The sequence below is a fragment of the Phacochoerus africanus genome, chromosome 2 (assembly GCF_016906955.1).
Source record: "Phacochoerus africanus isolate WHEZ1 chromosome 2, ROS_Pafr_v1, whole genome shotgun sequence".
Classification (NCBI taxonomy): Eukaryota; Metazoa; Chordata; class Mammalia; order Artiodactyla; family Suidae; genus Phacochoerus; species Phacochoerus africanus.
This window is the reverse complement of record NC_062545.1, coordinates 192,282,726-192,295,494: the sequence shown is the minus strand read 5'-3', so window position 1 is coordinate 192,295,494 and position 12,769 is coordinate 192,282,726. Positions and strand designations below refer to the sequence as shown.

The 12,769-nt window shown below is 37.0% G+C and overlaps 1 protein-coding gene across 1 annotated transcript in view; it reads right to left on the bottom strand.

The window, feature by feature from the left end:
- Positions 1-3,723: 3,723 nt before the first annotated feature.
- Positions 3,724-12,769, bottom strand: part of SLC38A6 (solute carrier family 38 member 6) — a 63,965-nt gene continuing 54,919 nt past the window's right edge. Inside the window, exons 11-16 of the mRNA XM_047767474.1 lie at positions 11,046-11,125; positions 10,328-10,428; positions 5,605-5,729; positions 4,201-4,345; positions 4,003-4,097; positions 3,724-3,819 (exon numbers count right to left, since the gene is read on the bottom strand). Coding sequence (XP_047623430.1) covers positions 3,739-3,819; positions 4,003-4,097; positions 4,201-4,345; positions 5,605-5,729; positions 10,328-10,428; positions 11,046-11,125 — 627 coding nt within the window. The 3' untranslated portion in view covers positions 3,724-3,738. The remainder of the gene's footprint in view (positions 3,820-4,002; positions 4,098-4,200; positions 4,346-5,604; positions 5,730-10,327; positions 10,429-11,045; positions 11,126-12,769) is intronic.

The following is a 12,769-nucleotide window of genomic DNA, read 5'->3' as shown; positions in this document are numbered from 1 at the left end:
GAGCAAAGCCAAAGAGGCTGGGCTGACCTGGTAACTTGCAACCCAACAAATGCCAGTTGGGAATTTCCAGCGACTTTGAAGACTTTAGTTCTAAACCAATACTGTGCTAAATTTTGGATTCTCCTTCTAGATGGAAAAGAAAAAAAAAAAAAACAACAACAACAACAAAGATTTCCAGACCTTGGGTGTTTAAAGGGCCTTCACACACTAAATCAACCCAGGGCTGTCTTGTTTTCTCCACAGCCAGACTGAAATAATACAGCGCCAGCAGAGGTGTGAATTACCCCCATTCATCTTAATGGAGTGTTAACTTCAAAGGCTTGTTTTAACCATTTAAATGCTAAGCTCATGAGTAAACATTCCATTTTTTTTTTAAAAAAAGCACAATTTAAACATTCACCCTCAACATATGAAAGTAATTTATATTCTCAGCACTTCGTCTTTTAATTTAGCAAACAAGTCTCCAAGTGTTAGAAAAATACAGATTTTGTGCTTTACTTACTTTTATTTTAAATAGTTATTACCTAATAAATTATGAACATTAAGCCCATAATGAGAAGGCCCATATTTCCCAGGAAAAATGCTGAGGAGTACTTGAACAAGGTTTTATTTGAAATCTAGTGAAGGGGGGACTGCTTTTACCAGTCATCTCATTAGCTTCCTTCAATCTCACAGGGAAAGTTACAACTCCAAACAGGCAAATAGATAAGGCAAAATATTAAAGTAAAATAAAAATAAAACTCTACAAATAATTTCTCTTGATATTAACTAAATTTGGTGCCATGTCCAATATGCTGCTTGTCCCTTTGCCAAACCTCCCATGATCCCATCCCACGAGCAGGTGACAAATGTATTAATTGATGCCCACCTGTCATCACACAGAACATTTGCCCCAGGGGGCATCCTTGCATCTGTTGCAGATTTAGGGTTATTTTGGTATTACTGCAGTTAGATTTATTTTAGCAGCTGCACACCTATTTGGATGTGGATCTATAATTTCATAAACAGAAAAAGAGGGCCTAAGAATTAGCTTAATCAGATGGATGGGCTCTAGCTGAACTGAGGCCACCTGGGAGCCCATGACTGACTGCCCAGGGACTATGCAATGTGCCCAGTTTCAGGAAGGCACGAGTAAGAGAGTATAGCTGGGGTGGAAATGTGGGAAAGCATTAAAAAGAATGCACTTGGGGCAGTTCTCCTGTTAGTGAAGGCTATAAGAAGATTCTGAACATCTGAGTTGTGCAAGACGGAAGATGAAGAAATTCCATGTCCCTGTCTGAAAGCAAATTCATTGTACACATCCAGCTGAAGGGATAGAAGAAAGGGGACAAGTATCTAATCTATTAAGAGAGTCTGTACCTAATTTATATTAGGTCTTCTAATCCTTTCAACACAACCCTGTATAATTGGTATTGACTCCATTTAATACCTTTGTGAAAGTGGAGGCTTAGAGAAGTTAAGTAGTTTGTCTAAACCTACCGAGATTTTCATCCAAGTCTTTCTAAACCTCAAAAGTTGGACATTTCCCATTACACCATGTTGATCTCATGGTGCCAGAGAAGTATCTTAACTCAAAAGGGCAGCCTAGTTGTCAATTTTTTAGTCTGTTTCCTAAGCGGGAAGCCAGAGGGCACCTGCAAAAGTGTGTATTTCCATACATGCAAATTGGCCCTTTGCATGAAATTCCCTACTTTACATGTGCACAGGTGTAGGATTACATTTTTACTGATACACCCTGGCTTTGGTAGGCTGCTAACAAGGTGCCCTTTACAAAGAACACTCCCCTGGGAGGGAAGGAGTTGGGGAGAGGCCTAGCTGCTGGTTTCCAACCAGAAATAAGTCACATCAATGGGAAGACTGGAATGATCTACAACCTCCAAACAAAATATGCTATAAATCATCAATACCTGTCTCTGTTTGCCAAGAAGAAAGTCACGTTTCAGTGACAAATGAGAAAGCTCAGAGAACTTACAAATCCATAGTCAAGCATCACCGCTCTATCTCACATTGCACAACACAGGAAAATCACAAAAGTTTCTTAGTCAGGATTTGGAGGCAGGGCAAAAAAACCAAGTGGAATATTCCCATAGTTTTGTTATTAGTGATTGATGTCGACATTAATCCACAAAGATCCCCCCCCCCCAATTTTTTTTTGTCTTTTTAAGGCAGCACCCGTGGCATATGGACATTCCCAGGCTAGGGGTCAAATCTGAGCTATAGGCACCAGCCTATGCCACAGCCACAGCCACACCAGATCCAACCCTCGTCTGTGACCTACACCACAGCTCATGGCAACGCCAGATCCTTAACCCACTGAGAAAGGCTGGGGATCGAACCTGTGTCCTCATGGATACTAGTCAGATTCATTTCTTTTGAGCACGATGGGAACTCCAAAGATTCAATTTTGTATATAAACAATATATTGATTTTTAAAAAAGAAATAAAACATGACAATATATTTAATAACATCAAAAACTTCTCTGTGAAAGATGCTTTGAAGAGAATGATAAGGCAAGCCACAAACTGGGAGAAAAATCTTTGCAAAACACATATCTGATAAACAATGAATATCTAGAATATACAAAGAATGCTTAAAACTCAACAATAAGAAAACGATCCAATGAAAAAAAATCTGAACCTCCCCTAAGAAAATATACGGATGATAAGTAGGCACATAAAAATATGCTCAACATCATATGTCATTAGGGAAACGCAAATTAAAACAATGAGATAAAACCACACACCCATTAGAATGGTGAAAATCTAAAACACTGGCAATACAAAATGCTGATGAGGAGGTGGAACAAGAGGAACTCTCATATACTGCTGGCAGGACTGCAGAAAATTACAGCCACTTTGGAAGGCAGTGGGACAGTTTCTTACAAGACTAAATTTTCTTCCATATGAAGTGGGAATTATGATCTTTGGTATTAACATAAATAAGCTGAAAACTTATGTCCACACAAAACTCTCCATACAAATGTTTGTAGCAGCTTTACTCATGAATACTGAAATTTGGAAGCAAAAAAGGGGTCATTTAACAGGTATGGAAAAATAAACTGGGACATCCACACAATGGAATATTACCAGTGATAAAAAAAATAGCTCTTATGCTATGAGAAGACATGGAAGAAACTTAAATGCATATTGCTAAGTGAAAGAAGCCACTTTGAAAGGTGAGATACAATATAAGTCCACCCAATGACATTTCAGAAAAGACTCAGAGGGAAAGCCTCATGGTGTTTAGGAGCTAGAAAAAAGATCAGTGGTTGCCAATGCTTGTATCAAAAGTAAATCCTAATGTATACTATGAACTTAAGTTAATAATAATGTATCAATACTGGCTCATCAAGTGTACCAAATGCATCTCACCAATGCAATATGTTAGTAATACAGGAAACTAAGGGTGTGCTGGGAATGAAGGGATATGTGAGAACTCTGTACTTTCTGCTCAATTATTTCTGTAAACATTAAAACTACACTGTAAAATAAAAGCTATTAATTCAAAAAGACAAAACAAGAAACCCAAAAACAAAAGATGTTCAACATATTTAAGAGCATTTTGAGATTGTTTCTTATTTTAAGACCACTATGTCTACTTTCCCTTTTGTTGTTCTTTTCTTGTCAATCTTTGCAAAATGTTAATCCATATAAAGAGGATTCATCCAAGGTGCCTTCCAGAATATTTCTCTTTTGCATATGGAAGTAAGTTATTCTTTGGAAGTAGGAAAATATTTGTCATTTATTAATCCAATTAAAAATAACAAGTGCTAAACTGAAATTACCAACCAAAATACCAAAGATGAGCAAAACAAATGCCTGTGGGAATAAAGAAAAAGATAAAGAACAATTAGAATATTTTTTTAAACCTCCACCCTCTCCAACAATGTACATTATAGTTTAAAATATATTAGTGTTCTTGATGTAGACGAAATAATTATAAAATGACAAATTATTTCTTAAAATAAGATTCTTAAAAGAAACAAACAAAAAACAACCTACCCCCAACTTTTTCCATGAGAGAAAATCCTCTCTGCTCAGTCTAAGATAAAATAGCCCCGGGAACACAAAAATCAAACACGTTGATGTACTGGAACCTTAAATGGGGTGGAAGAAAAATAATATTATCAGATTCGGATGTGATTCTGGATGACAATTTTACCTAATTTATTAAATGGATTTTTGAAAAAGAAAACTCACCAATTACACCAAATACATTCCTAATGTCAGGAACATATATTGCAAGTAGGACAATGATAATATTGAGGGCTAGAGTGATTAAAAAGTGGCGAATCCATGAGAATGGAAAATTGGAGAAAAATATCATCATTAATGCTTTCCTCGCCTGTACAACAGAAAAAGAAACAGATTTAAGTAAAGAAAAAGTATCAAAGCCAAACCACTTGCTTAGGAGAACACATTTATAGTACATTTACCATGATATTCTGTCCGCCCAACCAATCAGTCTTCAAAACTACAGCAAAGCGATGACTGTGTTTATTGCACATAAACTCAGAAATATACCTAAACTCAGTGTGAGCTTCATAAAAATTGGTTTTGCTTTACTTCTTGAAAAAATTTCCACATGCAAATTCTTTAGATTGCATAATTTTCAAAATTACCAATACTAACACTGTGTGATGAAATCTCAGAGTATCATTTTCATGAAATTCAACAGATAAAAGAACAAATGGTTTAAAACAGAAAAAAGAAATAATGCCATGGGAAAGAAACACCATTTACTGTTTTATGTTATATTATCTGTTTCACAGCATGTAAATATGAAAAATAGTTCAGGATGATTTCCACCACTAAGGCAGGCACATTCCACAAATGTTTATCCAGCCCCCCAGTACTTCTGGCCGCAGCCAAGGCATATGGAAGTTCTCAGGCTAGGAGTCCAATCAAAGCTGCAGCTGCCAGCCTATGCCAGAGCCATAGCAACATAGGATCCGAGCCGCGTCTGCAACCTACACCACAGCTTACAGCAAACGCTGGATCCTTAACCCACTGAGCGAGGCCAGGGATTGAACCCGCATCCTCATAGACACTAGTCAGGTTCATAACTTACTGAGCCACAAGGTGAACTCCCCATTTTCTTAGAAATTCTTAAGATTCTTATGTATAGCAACTAAAAGAGTGAAGATCTGTTCCACTCTTAAACTATAATTCTAGAGCAAATAACATTTGTGACTAAGATTAAACTAGAATGTCTACGTGAAAATAAATTTCCAATAAACCAGGCATTTATTTTTGCTGACTTGACTTTTTCCTCTTCATGCTCATTCTTTTGAATACAGAATTAAAGGGGAGAAAAAAAACCCAAAAAACTTTAGAAGAACTATAGTCCCTAAATTGGAAACAATGCTGTGGGAAAGCATAAATCTAAACTAAATCTGAAAAAACACAAATTAGCTTAGTGGTTCACTGTTTTTGTGCTTTCATGGGGTCATGTGCAAGTATGAGGTCTTTGATCAATTACTTGACAAATGAATAAGATATACTAGACTAGATGCGATTCAAACATTCTAGTCTGTAAAGAATTAGTGGTGCCGTATTAGGGAGCTGCTACACTAAGCAGCAAAATCTTTTAAGAGTACTTACAGGGAAGTGGATTAGAGGGACTGTCAAAAGCACAGCAAATAGTATGCATAACTTCACAGTCATGACAACAACATCATGTGGCAAGTATTTACTATAACCTTGTAGTAATTCTGACGCCACATTGTCTGCAAATTTAAAAAATCATAATAAGAATCACATTATAAACTACTAAGACATCAATAATAGCAACATTGCTTTCCTCTGCACAAATGGATCTTAACAGATTTGAATTCCCAGTACCAAATTCATCTCTGAAATTTTTCCTATCCTATGAAACACAGAGCCATTATTTAAATATCTTCTTGAAACCTACAATCCTTTCTTGTAATCAAACTAGAAATCAGCATTGGCAGAATCTCTAAAATTACCACAACAAATATATATTTTAAAAAATCTCCTTAGAACTTTTCCACAGTCTGAAGGTTTTGAACAATATTTACAGTATTTCGTAAAGTGCTTCCACATGTACTACCAAATTTGGTGCTTATGATAACAATATAAGACAGGCAGCTAGGTTAAAAAATATTAACGGATGGAGTTCCCTTGTGGCACAGTGGCTTAAGGATAACAGTGGCTGAAAGAGTGTACTGTAGAGCAGAGAGAGCAGTGAGTATAAGGCTGGAAATGCATTTAAGACCCAGTAACAGAGCTGGGTTATAGGGTCTGAACTCAATCTGTTGGCCAGAGATGCAATGACTTCTGAAGCACAGTGTATAATGTGCTTCCTGCCTAACCAGGAAGATAGGCTGGAAGAAAGAGACCCACAGAGGGACAACAGTTAGAAGGCTACCAGCATAACTGCTGACAGGTAATGAGAATTTGAACTAGATTAGTGACAATGGAAATGGGAGAGAAACTAACTGTTGAAAGTATCAAAGACATGCTTGACATAATGTGGGACTAATGGGCCAGCTAAGAGATTAAGAAGAACCAGGAAAACTGGATTCTAGTTCCAAATATGTGAGATACTTGTGAGTCTTTGGAAAAATATGGCAAACGATCTTATTTCTACTTTCTGAATCATGAAAATGAGCTATTAACACTTATTGTTTAACAACTTTGTAAACTTCTGAAAATGGTCTGGTTCTTAAGTAACATTTGGGTACTGGCGTGGTTCACCAGCGGAACACCTTTTATTCCTCACCTTATAATGCTTTAACACCTGTAAATCAGAGCAAATGTTATTAAAAGGTACAAACGTACTGGTCCCTGTCATCTGACAAAATTCAGATATTAACTAAACCTTGGAGTACTGAATAAGAGGATCCCAAGCAGCTCCAGAAGCCTGAAGAACTAGATTTTTTACAAATTCAAAATATGTTCCATGTCTATTTTTTACTTTCCCAAGATAAAAACCTCTCTTCTGAGCCAATCAATTCTGTGTTCTTAGCTGAGCCTTAACATATGTAAGGGATAGAGTACAACACACTTCTCCAGATTCAGACAAATCTCTACAAATCTATCTCTGCAAGTTATATATTCTAGGGAAGTCAGGAGGCTGTCCTGTTTAATACACATTGTCAAGCAGGGTATGAAATTTATAAAGATTACTGCAGAATAACAGAAAGATCACTAGGTTAATATTCAGGAGACATGCCACTAATTTTGTGACAGGTCACTTCACCTCTTGGATTTCAGCTGCTCATCTATAAAATGAGTCGAAGGCTTTAACTTGTGACAAGCCCTTCTGATGAGGTCTCGAGATCCATCAGCAATTTGTTTGTGTAAGACTGAGAGCTACTGCTCTTCCAAAAGAAATACACTGTGAAAGATTTTCAACTCCCCAAAAGAAACACCATGAATAGCAAATCAATATCTGAATCTTCTTCTGTCTTTGGAGAAGGAACACCTTTTATATCACTTTTTTTCCTGCTCCCTACCTCTCTCTCTCTGTCTCTCTCTCTCATCTACTTACCTACCTACGAAGCTATTATGCGATTTTTCTTAGATATAATTTCCCCATTATATACAATGTGGATATTCTGAAGAATCTGCATTGATGGAGAAGGGTTAAGTCAGAGACAACAGCTTTACTTGATAAGCAGGAAAATCCCTGTGTGGGAAACATTTCCTGTGCATGATGAAAATATTTAGCCTCTGTGTTCAAGCAAAGATAGATAGACAGAGAGACACAAAGAGATGCCTTTAGCTTAAGTGTGCCAGGTTTTTTCAAAAAGTTCACTTTGAGAAAAACTTGGAATGAAGGGAATCTGGCCTCTCTGGCATAATCCTTATGGCACCACAAGTTATAAAGGCATTGACTCTGGAGAGAGTCAGAACTGGATTCAAATCACAACTCAGAGTCATTAGCTACAAATCACAACACATTCGTTCATTCATCGGCCAAAGTGCCCAACCTATCTGAACCTACACCTTGCAGAGCTGAACCTATACCTTGCCTGAGTGAGGCAACATTTATAAAGCACCTGGCACTTATATAAGAAATGTTAGTTCAATAAATGTATTGCCATCCATCCTTCCTCCACTTCCCTTTCAATCTAAGCTTTCTTCCAATTTAACACCGCTGCTAGTATCTCCCAGTAATTTTTATGTAACTATTTTTCAGCTATCCTGGAATTGGTAGGCCATTTGAGGTTTATTCCAGATAGCTCTATTTAACCACAAGGAACAAAAGGGGTCCATGTTTTGGACTCTTCCTCAATTTTTAAGACCCCTATAATGTAATGGTATTTGTCCCAGGTGACAATTTTTAAATTACAAAAACATGCAGCTATTTTGCTGTTTTTGCTGAATCCCAACAGACCTTGCTATAATATCTTCTTGCTCTAGAAGTCTTACTGAGCTCAAGTCTGTACAAAACAAACCCAACAACCAAAACAGATTATTTCAAGAATTTTTGTTTTATTAATGATGATCAAAAAAGTTTAACAATCTGTTTTGGAGTTCCCATCATGACTCTCTGGTTAACGAACCTGACTAGTAGCCATGAGGACGCGGGTTCAATCCCTGGCCTTGCTCAGTGAGTTAAGGATCTGGTATTGCCATGAGCTATGGTGTAGGTCACAGATGTGGCTCAGACCCCACTTTGCTGTGGCTGTGGTATAGGCCAGCAGCTACAGCTCTGATTCAACACCTAGACTGGGAACCTCCACATGCCTCAGGTGTGGCCCTAAAAAGACAATAAATAAATAAATAAAAACCCACACCCAAAAAACAAACAAAAAACTGTTTTAACTTTCTTTGTAGTATATCCATGCAAAGTAATGTTCTTCCTGATGGTACACACAGAGCTCTACCACCCTAATGTGACACTATAAAAATGCAAGAGCAGATTTAGATCAATCAATTGCCTTTATTACTGTGGAAATGCCATAGAGTTAGCAAGGAAAGGACTATATAGAGCAATGATAATTTTCTCATATGCTGAAAGCTCCAAGATAATATATTGTATACTGAAAGTTACTATATTTAAATCAAATTTCATTAACAATAGTAAGAAGTACAGCGCTGAAAAACAGAACACCTGAAATTATGAAATAATGACAGTAATAACGACAATAATGCTAACCCCCCACCAGCAGTAGCTCTCCTTTGTGGAAGACTGCTGTGTGTCAGATATTGTAAGAAGCATTTTACATATAACTTATTTCCTCCTTAATACAACTCTACACAATTATCCCTGGGATACAGATTAGGAGATAAAGAGGGGGCAAGGTGAAGTATCCTGTTTCAAGGTCAATGATTAGAGCAGGGTGGTTGTTTGAAACATATTTGCTGGATTTCAAAACCCATACTCTTTCCATCGGGTTTAGGAAAGGTAGCTACTATGCAAGTAAATGATGTCCAAAAATCTGTCAGACTTGGAAAAACTCTAGAAGGTAAGCAAAGCACCCAGTACAAGTTATCATGGACGTCTAAAACCTGAAACATCTGCACAAGGCTACCACGAAACGAGTCAAAACAGCTAAATACCATGAAAGTAGTAACAGCCATCTTGGAGTGTTGTTATAAAAGTATTCCTCAACTGAAAAGTGTATTCAAGAATTTGACAAATTGAATGTAACTTGTCATAATGTTTGCAAATTGTGTTTGCAATTAAACAAGAAAGCTTAAAACTTTTTTTCTTGTTCTAGACTTTAAGTTTTATTTTTTCTTGAGGCTCTCATTAGAAGAGGAAAAAAACAGAAAACACCATGCATATAATTTTTCAAAAATAAATAAAAAACATCCTTTTATTTTATGAATTTCAAAGAATTCTTTAAAATTTTAAGGAGAATGATCACGGTAAATCACAGCATGTACACTACAGACCTGCGCAAATTAAGTCTGACATCTAAGTGTACAACTATATAGTTCAGGCAAAACCCCATTTCTTTCTTGACTTGTTCTTTTGAAATTAAGATGACTGATTCCCTCAACCTCCCAAACTGATGAACTAGAGCCTAATATATTGAATTCTCAATTAAAAAAATCAAAATCATTATTGTATTTCTTTTTTTTTCTCATAGAAAGACATCAATGTCCCTACACCTGAGATTTTACTTAGGTATTTATGAAAATTTTCCTATGAAGTTATCTATCTTGAACTTGATTTACCTTTTCAAGAGAAAGAAAATCAATTCTTTAAGGCCTATAGAGCCACCACAGTAGTACACTGACTTCTGGCAGCCTGAACAAATTGACTTATTAAAGTCCATATTCAGGTGTGAAATCAGCTACAGAGCAATTTATTTGGTCATCCAAAATGAAATAATATACTTACCATAAAAAGTAAGGTACCCAAAGAGTGCAGATATAAAATAAATGAGAAAACTTAAAGCAATTGCTGTATTGGTTACATTCTGCATTCTTTTCTTTGAAGGGCTAAAAGACAAAAATGCAAAAGTAGTATCAGTGATCTGAATTACACCAAAATAAATACCTCTCAAGTTATTCAAAAGGATGCCTTAATCACTCAAGACCTAGTTTATTAATAACTACACACTACAATTCCTGATTTGAAATCACTGCATAAAGGATTATGCTTCCAAGAAACAGTCTCAACTTGGAAAAAACTAATTTTTTTTGTCTTTTTGCCATTTCTTGGGCTCCTCCTGCAGCATATGGAGGTCCACAGTTTAGGGGTCTAATCGGAGCTGTAGCCACTGGCCTACACCAGAGCCACAGCAATGCAGGATCCGAGCATTGTCTGCAACCTACACCACAGCTCACAGCAACGCAGCAGGATCCTTAACCCACTGAGCAAGGCCAGGGATTGAACCCGCAGCCTCAGCGTTCCTAGTCGGATTCGTTAACCACTGAGCCATGACGGGAACTCTGGAAAAAACTAATTCTTGGTTGTTTTAGTTTGTTTTAAACTAACACCTAGAATCCAGTGATGGGGGAAAGGATTCAAAGAAGAGAATGTCATTTAATCTGAAAGTCCTAGAAGTAAAGAGATATTTTTAATACATTTAAGATATCCCAGGATTCAACAGTACCTTTGAAGTTCACAATATATGGGCAATATTGAGGTGTGGCAGAGAAATGAAAAAGCCATGGTTGGTATGGCATAAGCACTCTGAAAAAAATTTTTTACAAGGTGAAATTATTAAATGCTACTCCATTGAAACCACTACTTCATCTGACAGTAAACTCAGTTCTCAAAAAAAAAAAATCATTTAAAGTTTATTTCATCTTTCATGAACTACCTGTTTGTAAAATAATTTTTTTTAATTTTACTTTTTTTTTGTCTTTTGTACTTTTTAGGGCCACGCCCGCAGCATATGGAGGTGCCCAGGCTAGGGGTCTAATTGGAGCTACAGCTGTTGGCCTACACCACAGCCATAGCAATGCCAGATCCGAGCCGCATCTGTGACCTCCACCACAGCTCATGGCAACGCCGGATCCTTAACCCGCTGAGCAAGGCCAGGGATTGAACCCGTAACCTCATGGTTCCTAGTTGGATTTGTTTCCATTGTGCCACGATGGGAACTCCTGTTTGTTTGTTTTTCTTTAATCAAGGCATACACCTATGGTCACCAGCAAACATGTTACTTGAGAGTTGCATTGCTTGTACTAGCCAAGGTATTTGTCGGCTGCTTACACACCGTGTTGTTTATACTAAAATCACTGCTGCTTCTACATTATTTAGGCAAGATAAAAAATAATTTAGAAAAGATAAATAACATTTAGGTAAGAATAATAACATTTTAGAAATGACCTTATTATATTTCTCAGTCTTTCCTAATGAATGTATCAGGAAACTTAAATATATCTTATTACCCTGAGCATCAATAACATTTAATGCTTTTGAACTTGCTTTCATCAACTCAATCTAAGCACCAATTTAATCTAAGAGGATGCTGAATATATTAATCACATCTTAGCATCTTTGACTAGGATCTCTTTTGATGGGAATGAACATGATCTATTTTAGACCAACAAATTCTTAGAGATCCATTGGAATATGTGACCATAAGGTTTTGGGTTTTTTTTTTTTTTTTTTTTAGGACAGTTAAGGAGTTCCCATTGTGGCTCAGCAGTAACAAACCCAACTAGTATCCATGAGGACACAGATTCCATCCTTGGCCTTGCTCAGTGGGTTAAGGATCTGGCGTTGCCATGAGCTGTGGTGCAGGTTGAAGATGAAGCTCAGATCTGGCATTGCTATGGCTGTGGTGTAGGCCAGCAGCTGCAGCTCTGATTTGATCCCTAGCTGAGGAGCTTCTATATGCAGCCCTAAAAAAAACAAAACAAAACAAAATAGTATCATTAAGAACCAGAGGAAGTTACACAGCAAACAAAAGTTATCTTCTAAATGAAAATACTGTCTTTACAAAATGGATGGTAATGATATATTTTGTCTTTTCTACTCTAAAAAACTGCCCCTTAACTAACTAAGGGATCTTCAGCAAAAGAAGTTCCAGAAGACCTATCTCCAGACATAAAGCCTCCCAGAATGTCTGAAGAGAGCTGGGAGGAAGGAAAGCTGCAGTGTTTCCTGAGGCTGGATTAAGGGAAGAAGAGTTTAATTCACAAATTCTCTTTCATATATTGCTCAATTTCCTGGCTTGTCAATTATCCTACCTAGATCTTTGAGGCCCATGGAGGCCTTGACCATGTGAAAGATGTGGTAACCTCCCTTCTGGGGCCAGAGGGACATTTCTCATTTGAAAACTGGGGGTAAAAAGGAGAATTCTGCACTTTACACCTTAATATCCCA